We start from the raw sequence: 18,173 nt of genomic DNA, 5'->3' as shown, positions 1-18,173 counted from the left end.
AGTATTGCTCTTAGCTTATTAACGTAGACTCGACTTTTAAGAAACTCCTATAAAAAGCGATCATCTGAACTCCATGCATGTATGACAGGTTACGACATCTTGCTGCTTCGTCCGAAAAGTATATTTTACTGAAATAGCCAAAACGCTCGAACATCGTATCGACGATGATTTTCATCATATTTAAATCATTTCTTAAAATTCTATTATTCACTGTACCTTAAAAGGGTGTAGTTTTATCTTCAATTTCAATATCCGACGGAAAGTTATTCGGGATATCCCCATCGGAGTCAACCTTGGATTGCCCAGAAGACTCGTTTACTTATTCCACGGTTTCTTCACTTCTCCTTTTCCGTAGCCGCACGAATTATATTCCATTAGAAGGCGTTTCAATTGCTTTGAAGTCTTTAACCTGTGATTAAATTAAATTTAGATTTGGACACTGATTAATATAGTAAAATAAGTAATACGATCGAAACAGAAAACTAGTTATAACGTGAGAAGCATTGTTGTTGTGAAATTGTTTCACGCTGAACGCGCATTGTTCTCCCAAGAAGCGATCCATTGTGACTCAATTTCCATGAAGGGAGGAACCGCGCGAGCTACAGCCCCGATTTCTTCCCCGCACAATTCCTACGTTAAACACAAAAATTGATGGTCCACAATGTATATGTTTCCGTGAGGTCACGTATATTTTCAATATTTTATTGATTACTTATACTTTCTCGCAAAATTTTGGTCAAAATGATTCAATATTTTACATATTTTTTTGCATTCATGAAATTAGTTTTTCTATGGCGACATTTGTGAAATTTATTTCTGATGGCTAAATCAAGTTTCAGTTTTATCCATTTAATAATTAGCAACTATTTAAATGATATTTGCCAAATATTACTGATATAAACAACTGTCAACACGTGTAAGAAGTTTCGCAATCCTGACTTTAATGCAATAAAAACCTAATTTTTATCATTTGCATTCAGAAAGACTATGATATCGGGTTATTGGCAGATATGGCTAAAATTACATGGAAGTAATCGGAAAATGCGTACAAAAAAGTGAACAAAATAAAAAAGTTTTCTGCCCCCGGAAAGAGGGTAAAAAAAATTAAAAACTATACCGAAATACGATTTTTGGGTTATATTCTGAAAATATAAAAAAATTTAAGATGAAAGTTGTAGAGCATAAACTTTTATGCCTACTTCATCTAGACAACTTTTTTTTCTAAAACGCACCTTTTTGCCCCTAGGACGGTTTAGAGTGATGAAAACATGAAAATTCATAAAAAAAAGTAGACAAAGTGGTCTAGATGACCCAAAGCCCAAAAATCGTATTTCCATTTTTTTTACCCCTTTCCCGAGGGTTGAGAGCTTTTATTACTTGCTATACGCTTTTTTCCGATAATTTTCATATAATTTCAGCCTTTTTGAATACAAATTATTATTAAAAATAATACCTAATATTGGGGAAAAACATTTTAGACGAAGATAGAGCATTGTGCCATAATACCAGTTGCTATGGAATTTATATGAATCTTACCTATTCCATAAAAAACAAAGTACTGAGCCATAAAGCGGAAGAAAAAATTTCAATTAAAAGATATGTCATTTAATCATTGAATTAAAAATGAATCTACTTATTTTAAATACTAATTAATGAAGACAATCAGTATATTTCGTCTTTCCAACTCTAACGAATACTTGTGCTCTAAGGGCTCATAATGTATAAAACAATGACAAATTCTCATCTCAAATAAATTCTCAAATTCATTCAACTGAATGTTTATATTTTACATCATTTTAAGTTAAATGTCTGTTTAAAGTTTTTATTTCTTTTATTGATCTTATTTGCTATCCATCGATTTCAAATACCGTAAACTTTTCACATATTTGGTTTTCCACAATCAAAACCAGTGTAAGAACAATATGTGTGAATAGAATAAATATAAAGTTTTTATTATGGATCACCGGGTATACGCTTGTTTCTATCAAAAATGAAATTTATATCTTTTGATTAAATCATTTCACAATTAACTGCAATATTGGTTACCTAAATATTTTTAAACAACTGCCCGAATTTACATTCTGGAATGCTGTTAAGTTAGTCTCCCTGTGAATTCAAACCGGGAATTTATATTGGTATCCCTAGAGGAAATCCGTACGGATGACAGTGGTGATTTAAAAATGTCTTCTCATTATTGATCGAAAGACCACACGCTGCAGTAGTGTGCAGAGACGGGTCTCTGACTTTTTTTCTAGTATTCTCTTGTTTTTGATCTTCATTATAATCTTTTACTTTTAATACGTGATCTCAATTCCTGTGTTATTGGATGGATTCAAAAACATTAATCAAATTTTAAATATACAGTGGTGTTTTTAAAAAGTTTTTCAAACATGTTGTGCGTCTTATGTGTTATTATTGGAAATTTTTTAAGCCGGACCTGCACTTTTGTTTTAAAATGGCAGCCATCATTGGTTTTATTATTTTAAAACTGATCATAGAATTCCATATTTTATTTTCCAGGAGTGGATTTGAGTGGAGCTAACATCCGAAAATCTTAAAAAGTCGGTAGTTTCAAAAGTGAGTATAGTTTGAGTAACTATTGTTGAAACCAAAGTTGGCACTATTTGTTTTAAAACTAACCTATAGGAATGAATTAAAAATTCTTCTGGTTTCTCATATTTGAAAACAGCAATCGTTGACGTAGGGTAGGTAGTAATAAAGCATAGACTGCTTGTCTAAGGTATAATGACATTTAATAAATATATTGTGTTATATAAATGATAATATAGAATTTTTTTTCGATATTGATATACAGTATACATCTGATCTGCTACATACAATCTTCTCCAACCACTCTTTTTTGTCTACTTTTAAATTTTTGCAAATGGAGAGAAAAATATTTCACTGAATTTTCATTTACTACAATCTTCATATTTTAGAACAACATTATATTTTTTGGACATTTATAATGATGTCGCCAATTGCTCTTACAAGGCAAAAAATGGAACGATATGGTTTGAAAATCATTTTATTAATTCAAAACGCAGCATTATCAATATGTACTGTATCTTTATTACATATTAGCTTCTGCCTATTCCAAAGAGTAATAACATGTATAACAGAAAACATGAACAGCAAGCAAGCAATACATCCCTTATAATACTATAGGAAACAACCGATTTGCTGGTAACAAATTATCGATTGGTTTTTTTATTAGGTCTATGTAGAGTTTCAAGTTTTATATCGTTTCACAATATAATTTATTCAGTTACTAATTTATGTAATATACTTATACTATATCATATTTTTTTTGGGCGACCACCTAACTAACTGAATGTTAATACCTAGCTCAAAAACAAATTAGGTTTGAGTCAAAAGCTGTACATGTATATTTCGAAACATACCAACTGCAGCTCCTTTATTCAGAGATTCCTCTGATGAGTATTTTCTCACGTTGCGGCTAATACGGATCACCTTATGGGGTAATGGCAATCACGATGTAATATGATATTTCAAAGGTATTCATTATGAAAAGCAATAAGTGAATGGGTTTATTGAAAAACAAATTATGAAACATTATGAAAATTTAAAATAAAACATCCTGATTTTCTCTCAAATCAAACAAACATCATTTTTCATTTCACCATATTTCATGCCCTCTAATTCATCCTCATCGTCTGAGGTTTTTTCATCCATGTAATCATCTTCTGAGTCACTATTAAACACCTTTTCCTTCACCGTACTTTTAGTTGTTTTTTGCCTTCCAGCCTTTATTTTTTAGATGTTTTATTCAATTTGATTTTCCTTCTCTTTTTCCCTCTCTCTTCTAGAACTTGCTTCAAAGGAGTGTTTGTGAATATTTTTGAGTTCTGTTTAGCTCTACATCCAGTTTTCTGCTTGACATGTATGCTTGGAAATGGAATGAGTTCATCTAATGTTTTTCCTTTGTTGAATTTCTAGAACCTGCTGAAGAAGTTGAACTACAAGTTAGCTGACTTTCAAATGATTCAGAGTCAGGATGAGAATTCAGAACCTTTGTGTTAATTTTAGAAGGTCCTGGCCCTGGCTGGTTCAATAATATTTCAACTCGAATAAAAATAGAATTATTATCAGTAATTGGTTGCAAAACATTAGGGCCATGAGTTGTCTTGAGCTGAACAGCATTAGGAGCATGTTTCGGTGTTGACATATTTTCTACAACGGGCATAAAAATATAATTGTTTGGTGGTGGTGATAAACCATAAAATAAATTCTTTGCAAAAAGTACTTTTTATACCCATTTTTGGCTCTATATTGATGCCTTTTGTTTTTCTATCGTATAGAGTGGTGAATGGGATATTGTACTATTTATTTGCGAATTGAGTTTCCATTTTCTATACATGCTAAGGCATTGACTAATATCTCTTCTGTTCAAATTTTCCTAGTTGCTGTTCTTTTTCTATTTTCTGGCATCTGTAATGAGAATTTAGCATATCAATCTTTGTGGGGTAATGCCGGTCATGATCGGTATAACCGATATAACCGAGTATAACTTGGTTTGATCGCTATTCCTAGAAAATCCACTCGCACAAAAAAATTGACAACAAGGAAGTAACTCGAAACGTTTAGTTATGTGACATCAGAATTGGAGCTCAAACTATATTCAGTGGTGTCTATATTGAATACGAATCGAAAACATGATTCAAAATTGCTCTTACCTTAGAATAAATTCGTCAAAATATTACATCATATCGAAATGGCGGACAGAAATTACCATTTTCCCCTAAGCCAAATGTATTCCTCCCAATTCCAGCGCCACCTACTGCTCAAATATTATATTAAATAAGAAATACAGTGTATTAACAAAATAAACAACAATTCGAATTCTAAACTTCTGTTAAACATTTCAAAATCGCCAGGCAAACAACAAAATCCAGTAAAAAATAAACATAGCGAAAATCGAGTGTTCAAATGTGGATATGTAACTAATATTTCGTAATCGTGGAGAAAATTCATTCAGTTTCGAGACCGAGAACCAATCTAATCTAGAACGCCGACATCTCAACGAAGCTGCGCCGTTTCCGGAGACTTAGCTCGTGCGACGTAGTTTTATCTGTCGCTGTATATATTTTTGTATATAGTTTTGTGGACATATTATAGTAAGTTTAATTTATTGAATCTTGTTATTATGCTACCTCTCCACTACCCTCAACACTAAGACTAGTGCTCATAACTGGTGACCCCGACGAGATCAGCAAAAGAAGCGAGAACAGTGAACATTTTTGTAGGCGAAAAGCGTAAATACACAGTGTTCAGTGAAGTTCCGTGATAGTTCCTCAGTTCGTTCCCTGTAAAAGGAACAGCGAACAGCGGAAATGACAATCAGTAAATAGCCTCGTTTTGTTACGACTACCGGCATTCTTAGCTGCGAAAACGGCACTATGGTTCACGATCACCGAGCGAAATTTTGCCACATACAATATAATGGACGAAGAGGAAAAATTCACCTACACGATCATAATACTAGACCTAACCTACAGTACCAGAGTGGATGATTTGATTTTAAACCCAAAGATAGTCAAGCCGTATAATAAACTCAAGGAGGAGTTAACCGCAACCGTTCGAATAATTATGACTACACAGAAAAACAACCACTCAACGAAGCCTCCCTGACAAAGAGAAAAGATCTGGGTATGTTATGACCATCGCCTAACAGTTGGGCCGCACCTTTAGACATGGCAACTGGCGCCCATGCGCGAATTATCGCATAGTCAACACTGGCACTATACCAGACAAATATCCCGTCCGATATATTCCCGACTTCTCGCAGGCTCTGCACGGCAAGAAAATATATTCGAAAATCGACTTGGTTAAAGCTTACAACCAATTCCCGGTAGCTGAGGAAGACATATATAAAACGGCAATAATAACACCATTCGGTCTTCACGAATTCCCGTTCAGGTTACGTAGTGCGGCCCAATTCTTCCAACGTTTTATGGATGAATTGCTTCGCGGCCTGGATTTCGTATTTCTTTATCTGGATGATATTTTCATAGCGTCTGATAATGAGGCACAACACCGAAACCACCTCAAAGAAGTGTTCGAACGAATAGCTAAATTCGTCGTAAACAACGTACGTAAGTGCGTATTCGGCGTCAACGAAATAGTATTCATCGGTTACGCAATCAACAACGATGGAATCAAGCCACCGACAGAGAAAGTACAGGCCATCCTCGATTACCCGCAGACCGGCAAACAGCTGCGTCAATACCTCGACATTTTAATTTTTTACCGAATTGGTATGCCACATACAGCAAACGCATGCTTTTTTAAAGGAGATTTTAAAGGGAGACTTGAAAGGAAAGGCTCTGATACAATGGACTCCCGCAGCGACGCAAATCAAAAAGACAAAGCATGACCTAGCGAAAGCTAAATCTGTCATCATGGGCATCCCCGCGACGGAATGGGAAGACATAGACGTTTCACTGTACGAAATTACTATTGGGACAATCCATGCGTTTACCCGGGGAATTCTTCGAGTCGGCGAGCCCGGATAGTGAGCCAGCCGAGTTTATCAAGGAACTACGCCGGCATTTCGACCTCCTACGACAAACACCTATCAAATGGCATGGCACACGGACACCGATCGACCGACTAAAACCGGCGTACACGCTGAACGAGCCATCATCAGACGACAATAGCGTGACTATCTACTTACAAAGTCGACCGGCAAAGGACGACGCACCAGCTCAACCACATCAGCAGCAACAAGAACTTTGGCGTTCAGAGCAACGAGTTCGCTTCGTTCAACGTTATCAATTAGCTCGTGCGACGTAGTATTATCTGTCGCTGTATATATTTTTGTATATAGTTTTGTGGACATATTATAGTAAGTTTAAGTTATTTAATCAGATCAGATCGCTTACAGATATACTAATTTTAGAAAAAGAAAACAACTTAAACCGCGTTCAAGTAGGTGAACTATACGTATAGTGCCTTATATTGGAGTTAAAAGGAAATACTTACCTCAGAAATCTATTCTTAAATTGGAAGCTGAATCTATCATTAGAACTTTTCGGGAAGAAAACTTGAGTACAGGTAGATCATCTATCACCTAATTGCGGATCCTAAACCAGAACGAGATTTAGATCATGAACGTCACGTTCAATTTTCAAGATCAATTCAAGATTTTTTGGATTTTATTACCTTTTTATGCATTAATTCTTCTATGATATTTATGTGGTTGTATTAGAGATTTTAAATGTTTTAATAATTGTTATTGGGCAGTTATCAACGATTTACCCCCTCACACGGATTTTACACTAAAGTTTAATACTAGAAACTATTTTTATGCTGAAATGGCGAAAAGTATGAAAACCGCAAACCTCAGTAACCTGCCAATTCCGCTGTTTATGAGAATTAATAGTAGATAGTTCAAAAATCCATAGACAAATGAAACAATAATAAATGACTATGACCCTATTAACTCAATTAGTTTCCGAAAAATAATTATCGTGATACGAGTTCGTATCCGAACATTCAGATCATGATCGGGTTAACCCGATCGTAATACTTCTATATGGACAGTGTCTATAAGTGGAATTTGTTCATACTAAGGAAGACAGAATGATAACGCTTTTTCTATCCTCCGAGGTTCCAGCTCGGTTCTGCGCATTATCAAGCATACGCAACCTGAACGAGGTATCTGGAACGAAAGAGAAAATAGTATATTGTCAGCACTTTAATAGTGGGACATTCCTTCCCATTTAAACTGTCCATATAAAAGTATTACATATATGCTCACTAACCCAAGAAGGATATGTCTATGATCCTTACCGAGTGTTAGAATTGCTAAAAAAGCAGTTGAATAGATACTTTCTGAAAGTATTTAAATAGGAAAAGGGAAGAGGCGAAGGGTACCTACTAAGTAAACTATGTTCTTGGTTTTCTATCAAACCATGTGCTCAGTAACCATATGTATACGAGGATGTATTGTTATCTAGTTAGCCTAGACCAGTTCCATGCATAAACAAAATATTGCGTTACCATAGCAACGAACAATAACTTATTAGAAGTGTCAGTCAAAGAAGTAAACCAGAGCTACACAATAAATTAAAAGAAAAAAGATGTCCACCGAAATTGTGAAAATCGAAAAATTGGAGTATCGAGTCATTATATATATTAATACCCTTGATGATCAATGTCCTTCGTATGCGACCGTGAAAAATTGGTCTGCAAGCTTCAAAAGAGGTAAATTTTCCATTGAAGATGATGACCGATCAAGAAGGCCAGTTTCTGTGTCGCCCCCGAAAATATCGTAGCAGTTCGTGACATGATTTTATCAGACCGTCGAATTGGGTTAAAATGAATATCTGAAGCACTGAATACTTCATATGAACGCGTTCATCATATAGTTCACGTCAATTTGGACATGAGAAAAATTGCTGCAAAATGGATCCCCAAATGTTTAAATATTGGCCAAAAGCGTGCAAGGGTAGAACCATCGCGTTCGATCTATGCTTGATTTGAAAACGATGTAGACTTCTTAAACCGAATTGTTACTATGGATGAGACTTGGGTACATTTCTACGATCCAGAAACAAAACAACAATCGATGGAATGGCGACACTCTGGTTCTCCAAGACCTAAGAAGTTTTGTGTCCAAAAATCTGCTGGAAAAGTTCTTGCTTCAATTTTTTGGGATTGCCATGGATTAATGATGATTGTTTTTTTGGAAAAAGGTAGAATAATAACTGGAGATTACTATTCAACATTACTGAGCACTCTACGGGAAAAAATTAAAGAGAAAAGACTCGGAAAACCATCCAAAGGGGTTTTGTTTTTGTAGGACAACGCCGCTACACACAAATCTTATGTTGCCATGCAAAAAATTCGTGATTTAGGGTTTGAATTACTAGAACACTCTCCTTATTCACCAGATTTGGCTCCGTCCGATTATCATCTTTTTCCTCAACTGAAAAAAAGTTTAAAAGGTCGTAAATTTTCTTCAAATGAGGAGGTAATAAAAGCTGTGGAGGTCTGGTTTACAGAGCAAGAAGAAACATCGAAGGTCTAGAGACGTTGCAGGTTCGCTGTAATAAATGTATCCAATTAAGCGGAGAATATGTTGAGTAATAAAATATTTTGACATTGAAATTTTGTTTGGTTCTTTAATAGGCTAAGAATTATTATGTAGATCTTCCAAATTTGTCTCAGGGCACGTATTTTACTAATGCCAATCTAAAGTACTGTTATTAAAGATAGAAGAATGAGAATATAAATTCTAACAATACACGGACAACATAATCTTTTGTTTATAACACATTGAGTTAAAGCAAATCTAAGTAGAAAGTTTCAAAAACATTTTCGTTGTTCTTCTTGATCTTCAAAGAATGCAGTCACATAAGTTTCCATCTTTCAAACTACTTTTAACCTACTCTTACAACTCCTGAAAATACAAATGGTCAACGGAGGGCTTTCCGTAATCTACAAAGTGCTTAAATTTGCAAACTGGTTTAATATACTTTACATTTATACACACAATTTGGAAACTACATATAAATAGCATTTTCGTACATATCGGAAGGTGCAATAAAAAATATAAATGCAAAGGGCTATGTAACTTTTGTGTGCGCATGATTTTATTCTAATAAAGTACACAAGGTGTTGGTTTGTTACGTAGGTATAACCAACTATATTTTGAACCCTTTAGGAAATTCAAACATACGCTATCGAATGCAATATTAATAGTTTTTATTTTTTTAAAGTGTTTTAAACAAAGTATGGTGAAAAACATTCAAATAGTTTTAAAGTAAAAATTTACATTTTTTTGAGAAAAAATGGAATCAGATTCGATCCACGAACCATAGAATTGTAAGCTGCGTTCACGAACCATTGGCCAATTGAAACTTTACATTTGAAACCTCCTTTAGCTAAAGGATCATTTAAATATATTATTGAATAAATCTATGGAAAAATACTATTATCAATTGACATAAATGCAAAATTGCACATTTCCTAGTCTGCCTTGAACCCACGACAATTTGACTATAAATCCTTGAGCAACAAAATTCAAATATGAAATTATACTTAATTTCTTCAACTTTCTACTTCTTAGACCTTTTCATTTGTTTTTCTTGATTATTTGTCTTTAGGTCTCTTTTGATAAAAAATTAGTTTAAAAGAATATGTAAAAATTGACATTGACAGTTTGCATAATAATATTAATAATCAGATCACATTTTTCTTCAGTTGTTACATTTCAAAGTTCAAAAATGAAAATTAACTTGTTTGTAGTTGTTGAGAAAGTCCTTATACATATGGTAAGGAGAAATGTTTTATATTTTGAAAATGAAATATATAGAAAAAAGATGGTTATGCTATGTGAGCATCCATATCAAATGTTATAGCAAAAATAGTTATAGAAAATCTTAAAGAAACTGTCCCCTTGAGCAAACTTAACATGAATATTTCATTCTTTTACCGTTATGTAGTTCATTATGTTACTACTGTCCCAATATATGGGATTGAAAACAATCAGATATAATTCACAATCGAAATCATAAAATTTCTTAATGTCACATTATATAATATTAACAATAACATAAGAACAGAATGGTATACAAAGCCAACTTAGTTCTCAAGATATTTAAACTTCAATTCATGTCATCCTATATCACAAAAAAAATCCCTGATAATAAGTTTGGCTGATAGATATATCCAACTATCAGATTCTGAATTTAGATATTTAGCTATATAAAAAGCAAAAACTGTACTGAAAAATGATGAATAACATATGTACAAGGACTTTCCCAACAACTATCGGATTATTTCAATAATATAAATTCTCGTATAAGTCATAAAGGACATGATACATTATCGGAAGTATTTCTCAAAACTAAATCTAAAAAAAACCTAAACAATTTGTAGTTTTGTTTTATAAAAGAAAAAAATATTTTTTGTGATTAAAATTATTTTAATATTCATGTTGTAGGTGGATTTATTGATTAATTATGCAAATTTTCAGTGTCAAGTTATATTTCGATAAAGAACCGATAGGTAGAAGCGTCAATTTATATATGTTTTTTGCAACTAATTTCCCATTAAAGGAGACCTAGAATTTGTCAGGAAAAAATTTACGAAATTTTACTCAATTTAGTTAATAATAATTAACAGTGAATAAAAATACAGATTAAATCATTGGCATTGCTATTGATATAATTGGTTTAAACGTCTTTATTTACTTTATAAATATCACTTTGCACTTAGTTACACTACCTATTGGTTGAATTTCAAATCTTCTGTATTTCTTGTAGCACCATCTATTAGTTAAATTTTTATTCAAAAGTTCTAAAGCACTCTGATTCATATAAGAATGAAGTTTATCCTGTATTGCAGTGGTTTCCAACCTCCAAAGTTATTATTTCTTATAATAAATAATTATTTTTTTATGTATATTTTTACATAATATTGAATTTTATTTTGTAACCCATTAAATAAATAAATTAATTAATAAATAGCTGAGTATTTATGAAATTAGATTGTTCTGATATTTATTTACAGACGTACAGGCTAGACTCGCACTTTTACTGTTGTCAGTTGAATCAGAGTCGCGCATGCTTAGTACGCAACGAAAGAGAGGGAGAAATATATAAACATATATGAAATACTGGACATATATGGACAGTTGTGTATCGTTGTCTCTCTCCTCCGGGCGCTTCAGTTAGTTTTATACATCTTTTGCGCCCATGAACCTTACGCAGTAATCAAACGAGAGAGAAAATTAATACTGTCGGCACCGTAATGTAGAGACGTTTTTTCCCATAAGATCTGTCCATATAGGAGTATTACATAATGATTCTCTTTTTTTAATCGCAAGACGCCTCCACCTATAGGCATGTCTTCTCTATATGTGATACATCTATGGTGTAGACTCGATTGGATGGTTCCGTGAAGACGTCTGCTGCTCTTCAACAAAAATAGCTATCCAGCATGCATTCACTAAAAATTAATCCCAACTCTAGAAACACGCCTCGAATTTGAGTATTTTTTATATATACTCGTAAATAAAGGTGAACCTTAAATGTGAAGAAGATACAGTATATAAACTTAGTAGCTATAATAAAGATATCAACTACCGAAAAACAAATAGGCTAATAGCTTTAGGAATAGGAATGTAGATAATTGCTACTAGTATAGAATTTATTTCTTGGGTTGATATATATTATGATCTTATCTAATAAACCTGGATTAATTATTACACTCCAGATTATAAATTGATTATCGCTAATGTTATCCACAGAATGACGAATTCTACGATGTCAATTGAAATACTATAAATAAGTCTTTTCGCTTGATTATAAGTGGCCTTAAAAACGATTACATGATTTGAAACTAAAACTTCGTACAATGTAATCGAAAAATTGACAAACAAATGATAAATAACTTGGATAATGCTCAAGCGAACAGTAACTTCTGGTAATGGATACAATGAACAACCTTGTTTTTAGTTTACACACTTCAATTTATTTACAGTCAATAAACTATCTTAGATTATTTATGAACTTTTGACATTTTTATGTGAACTGATATATTTGAGGTCAAAGTAAGAAATTGGAAATTTTTCATCCTAGTCAACTTTGTTTAAATTATGGGAGTATATTGAATAATTGATAAAAATTGTATAAAAAATATTTTATACAGAGAAAGAATATTTGTGCATCTGTTATGTGTCAGTTAATGTTAAATTTGATTATCCAAGACGTCTTCTAATTATCCGTTAATCAAAGTATTGTTCATATTACTTTTATGCATAAAGTTCCGATTGATATTGTCGAAATAGAAAGAAGATGGTACGTGATTGTAGTCAGCTAATATTACCAAATTATTTAACTATCTACTGCTGAAGACGTCTATAGCCTGAAGAACGAGGCAAATCTATCACATTCCAATTGATCTTCGAAGAATGGTGTGACTATGTGACTTGCTATTGTCAATTTTCGATGCAAAAGCAAAATGTAAAAATCGTAAAACGTAAACTCTGCGTACGTTTATTACTTTATTATTAGTCAATGGATAGTAATCTTTTCTGAGCGTTATGCAGCGTTTGAAAGGAGCAATCTTTTCGATAGACACTAGATTGATGACGAGGAAACTCCACCAAAATGACATTGCAGCACTCAAGAATATACTTGGATACTGATGATACGCCTACAACCAATTTGTTGTTTCGATTCTAAAAACTACTATTTTGAAGCATGAAGCACACGTCTTTAGTGGATATATAGGAAAATTGTTCATTGGTGTGTTATTCCGAAAGCTGCCTATACTATTAAAACAAGAAAATAATTGTGTATGATAATTCCTATTTTGTGTTTCATTGGCCGATTTTCCGATTTTCAAATAAGTTTCCACTGTCCGTTTGCAACCTTTAATATAATAAAATTAGGAAACAAATACCATCCAAAAGCCTGCATTTTTCAATCAAAGTTGATTCTAGCATAAATTTACCATACCCCCAAATAAAATATCAAAATCTGAAATATCGAAAAATGCAAATTTTAGTACATTTTTAAAATCATATATACATACAGGACAACAGAACAGGTGACATATTGGGTAAATGTATACTTTCACGGAATTTGGGTATCTGTCCTTCTGGCTGGCTAAAAAAAGCATTTTTTTAAATATGAATGTCTTTTGTATAAATCGAAAAAAGCTACATCTCTAAAATTATTCGTTACACTTTATAGCTACAATTAAAAATAGGTTAAAAATTCACATTTTTCATTTTTCATGAATTTATTAATATGCCGCACGGCTAAGCTATGAGTTATTGTTTATTTTATTTCTAAATTCGTTTTTCATATCTTTTTTACAAGTTTAAAATAATTAAAATGTAGGCCAAAATCAATTGATAATGAAAAAATACAGGCTTTATTAGACTACTTGAATAAACTATATTATTTTCTAAAGTGTATCATATTTTTGTTCTAGTCCCGTATACTAAAAAAATATTTCACTTCAAAGCTATGTATGTAACAATTATCGTATTTATCAGATCTTTGTAATTAGTACCTAATTTGTAAAAATATTTCGCTAATTAAAGTTTCTGACCGCTCTACTATTAGTAAAATGAGTTAACGAGAATTTAATTACCAAAATTGATGATAAATGTTAATGCATGAGTTGGTATCAATGATCTGTTGTATCAACTCAGTCTATATTTTTTCAGGGAGTAACTAAACAAAACTTCAAGATGCATCTGCTGTCACAACCACGAGAGAGACCAGTGATCTTTGAACGCGCTGTTGATAATAAATAATAATTTATTGGCTACTTGACGTTGCTACAGTCGTGAGGAGGTTCGAATTCAAAAAGGCATGTGAAATAAACAGAAAGTTTCGCTTATTAATTTTTTTCTGTGATAAAACCGTTTTCAAATATAGTGTTAAACAATGTTTTCAATGTGTAGAATTCTAGTTACTTTTTATGTTTTACATACCATGACAGTGTTCAGTACTGTATTAGTGGAGAAGAAAGAAAACTGGTGGTCATTTTCGCCACATTCAAAATATACAATAGATGAATTGATGAATCAAGTGTTTCCAAAGAAGTCCTCAAATGACGAAGACTTAGATCCATGTAAAGCAGGTAATATACTTTGAACATACTGAATTTGAAGCGCAATAATTCTAAAAATTTTATGAAATCAAACTTATACCACATCTACATTTTTAAGCATTCTCTTAAGGCGTATTTTCATTTTTTCCAATTCATTATTTTCCCTACAGTTGTTATTAATTATTAAAATTGTTTTTCACCTCTTCATCTCTTATTTCAACATTTTAGTTCGTTTAGACTTTGTTTTCATCAGTCATCATATGCATTGTTACGCTCTACTCTTTATTTAATTTTATTTCTAAATTAAATGGCACTGATACAGCCTATATGATTCTTTTGATGAAGATATCAAATGACCAAGTAAATGGAATAAAATGATATACGTCAAACATTGGGACAGGTATACTAACGACCTCTAGGAATCAAAATACACAAGCATAGTATCGCATTCACCAACAGCAGATAACATAATCATGTCCAAATAATGGTTAATAACCATAAAAATCATAAAATCACCATAAAATCACAATAAACGTATGAGGTTTACATTGAAATTGTCTGGTTAGGGGAATCCATCTGTAATATCTGTTTTGTTTTATAACTATGTTATTTATGTTGTTGAGTGTAATTACAGTTTCAAGACTCATTTACTTTCTGACAGCAGAAAAAGCGCAATTTTTCAAAAAGTCCACAAAAATGGATCGACATTCTACAACAATAGGTTGCATTGTCTGTTGAGTAAACCTTCGATGTCCTTAGAAAAATACCAAAGGTAACAGAACTAACCATTTCAATGGACTTCGTTGTCTAATTCATCTACCACCATAATCCTCATCCAAATACCGTTTTACTAATGAATAGTCCTCTTTGAATGTTACTTCAAAAGTACCTAATTCATTTGAATTATAGATTTCGAAAATTAGTTCGTTGGCATTCTGCAACAACTCCAGATATACCTCACCGGTTGAGTTGATATTTGAAAAAAACAGGTTCTACAATATGGTTTCCTAGGATACCTACCCTCTATGTATGTTTTTATGAAACATTTGAAGATTTCCTTCATCTCAACACGTCGTCTGAGGGTTAATAAACCATTTTCAATTTATATTGTTGTATTTGATGTTTTCCAATACCCGGTAAACAGTACTACTGACTTTACAGATAGATGAAACTTGGATTGTAGAAGAAGTAGCATTAACCTACTATCATTGAATAAATTTTTCTATCATCAGAAATTTGCGGTCTGTTTGATAGTTTTGCATAATAAATACTACCGCTTATATCATATTACGAAATAGGGTGATGGTTGGTGATCAATTAAACTGCGTTGCTTGTACGAATATTTAGTCTACTCTTGGAAAGTATTAAGATCGCTGCTAAGCTGCTACTTTTTCACATTGAGCGCGCACACCATATTGTTTCTTAAAAAATACTAAAATTAAACATAAAAAACGTGTATAATTAGAAAAATACTCTTGACGACTATCCAAAAGGTGGACCTTGAATTCTGAATTTATTGAGCACGTCTTTGAATTTGACGGCTTATTGATTTAATTTTTGTAGTAGTATCATTGCTTGAGATATGGTTGCATTTGAAATTATTGGTCATAATGACCCTAGGACGTCAGCTATAACAATTACATCCCTAATATGTCATGTTACAATCGCTAATATTTCACTATTTTATGTATAACCCTTCCAAAGATACGAGGGGGAATGAGACTTCTGAAATATATGAAATTCCTTGTAGTAATTGTTGTTGTGTATATATAGTAGCAGCATCTCAATATTTGTATTAAAAGTTATCAGTATAAGAGAGAATAAACCGCATTAACATACCATGAAGTAACAAACAAATAATCAGATCAAATAATAAATAAATTGTGCTCTACAAACGTTTTCTATACATAAAAAAATACCTGGGCCATTTAAGCGTAATTTATAACTTATTTATTCTATAAATTTCAATGTGTCTAAAAATAATTTGAATTGATAATTGTTTATTTTTTGTATATTAATATTTACCAATTAAGGAGTTATTGTATTGTTGCAATAGCTGTATCTTGATATTCATCTATTAATATATCTAAGATTAGTCAATATTATACTGGTCACACTACTTAACACTCAAAATTACAAAATAAAACTGATGAGGTTTTTGAAAACAAAGTCATCGTCTTCAAAGAAAGAAGGTATACGTTTACCGTTTACTTCGTTCATCGAATTACATTAGATAGTGACCTTGAGTGTTGTGAAGTTGTACAAAGTATAATTTCAATTTAGTTGTGAATATGTGGTAATATTTTGATGAATATCGGCGTAAGACGGAAACGAAACAAAACGTCATTTACGTTATTTATTCAAATAGACCAGTAATCAAGAAAAAATTTTTGAGACCAATTTATTAGATATTAGATATTTATTTTATATTTAAATACTATAAATTCCAACGCAACTTTTACGTATCTACGTTTATTGTTACTATTAGGCAAATATTTGGCAAATTTCTTAGATGTTTAGGAATAAACTACATTTAAAAGTGATTATTCAAAAACAATCTATACGTAAACCACTTGCCTATTATTAACTTAAATTATTACTTTTACACGTTTTATTGGATTTTCACCACAACGTTGGTACTATATATGCGGTCCGATTAATCCTATTATTATGACGGAACATTTAAAAATCAATTTATCTGGGGTTAAAGAAGAACACATTGTGTTGACGTCAGCCTTTAGATAAGTGGCTTAAATATTTGAAAAAGTATTTCCAGCAAAGCAGTTAAGTCCATACTTTTATCAATTTTTTGGAATCTCACATTCATCCAATTATTTTTTTATTTATGTAGTAATTACTGATTAAAATTAATTGTTATTGGATTATATATAAATCAATAATTTAAACCACTGTTGATCTTTCTAGTTTTTCAAGATAAGATATATATATAAAAGAAATTTATTTCTTAGACCTTTTGATATATTGAAGTCTTTTGACTTAAAGAAAAGTCGAAACGTCAAAATTTATCTTTCTTCTGAAAGTTATCAAAAAAAATTAATTTTGAAACAGAAGAGAACCTAAAATTAAGAACATTTAGATGCATTATATATATTCGCTTTCGGTGTCATAGACAGTTCATTATTTTTAAGGATATGTTAGCTTGGAAGCCTAAATGCCATAAAGTTAATACGACGTGTGGATACTAAATAATAAGTATATGATAAGTATGTGTGAGCTAATGACCAGTAACCAACAGCTATTACCATTAAATCTTTTGTAACGAGTGCAATGCCACTCATTACTGGAAACAAATAACTATTTTAATAACCATCATTCACAATAGATTTTTTTTGTTTCGCCTGAAAAATGGTGAGTGTAACTGTCCGCGTCAAAAATGAATTTTTCATGAACATGTTAAAAGGAAGAAAGTTTGTGTCAAATCGGTACCTAAAATTCTCGCGTTTAAGCAACAAGAAATTTGGAAGAATTTTTATAATGATACTTGGAATGCCGATAAAAATGACCCAAGCTTATTGGAAATACAAGAACAATTTGACGGAAAAATGATTTTG

At 32.0% G+C, this 18,173-nt stretch overlaps 1 protein-coding gene across 1 annotated transcript in view; it reads left to right on the top strand.

The window, feature by feature from the left end:
- The first annotated feature begins 2,178 nt into the window (after positions 1-2,178).
- LOC130901782 (protein tolkin-like) overlaps positions 2,179-18,173 on the top strand; it is a 45,445-nt gene continuing 29,450 nt past the window's right edge. The window contains exons 1-2 of the mRNA XM_057813383.1: positions 2,179-2,577; positions 14,213-14,631. Of these exons, the coding sequence (XP_057669366.1) occupies positions 14,436-14,631 (196 nt within the window). The 5' untranslated portion in view covers positions 2,179-2,577; positions 14,213-14,435. The remainder of the gene's footprint in view (positions 2,578-14,212; positions 14,632-18,173) is intronic.

The sequence above is a fragment of the Diorhabda carinulata genome, chromosome 1 (assembly GCF_026250575.1).
Source record: "Diorhabda carinulata isolate Delta chromosome 1, icDioCari1.1, whole genome shotgun sequence".
Lineage (NCBI taxonomy): Eukaryota > Metazoa > Arthropoda > Insecta > Coleoptera > Chrysomelidae > Diorhabda > Diorhabda carinulata.
Note: the sequence above shows the minus strand (reverse complement) of the source record. Positions and strands in the feature narration are given on the sequence as shown.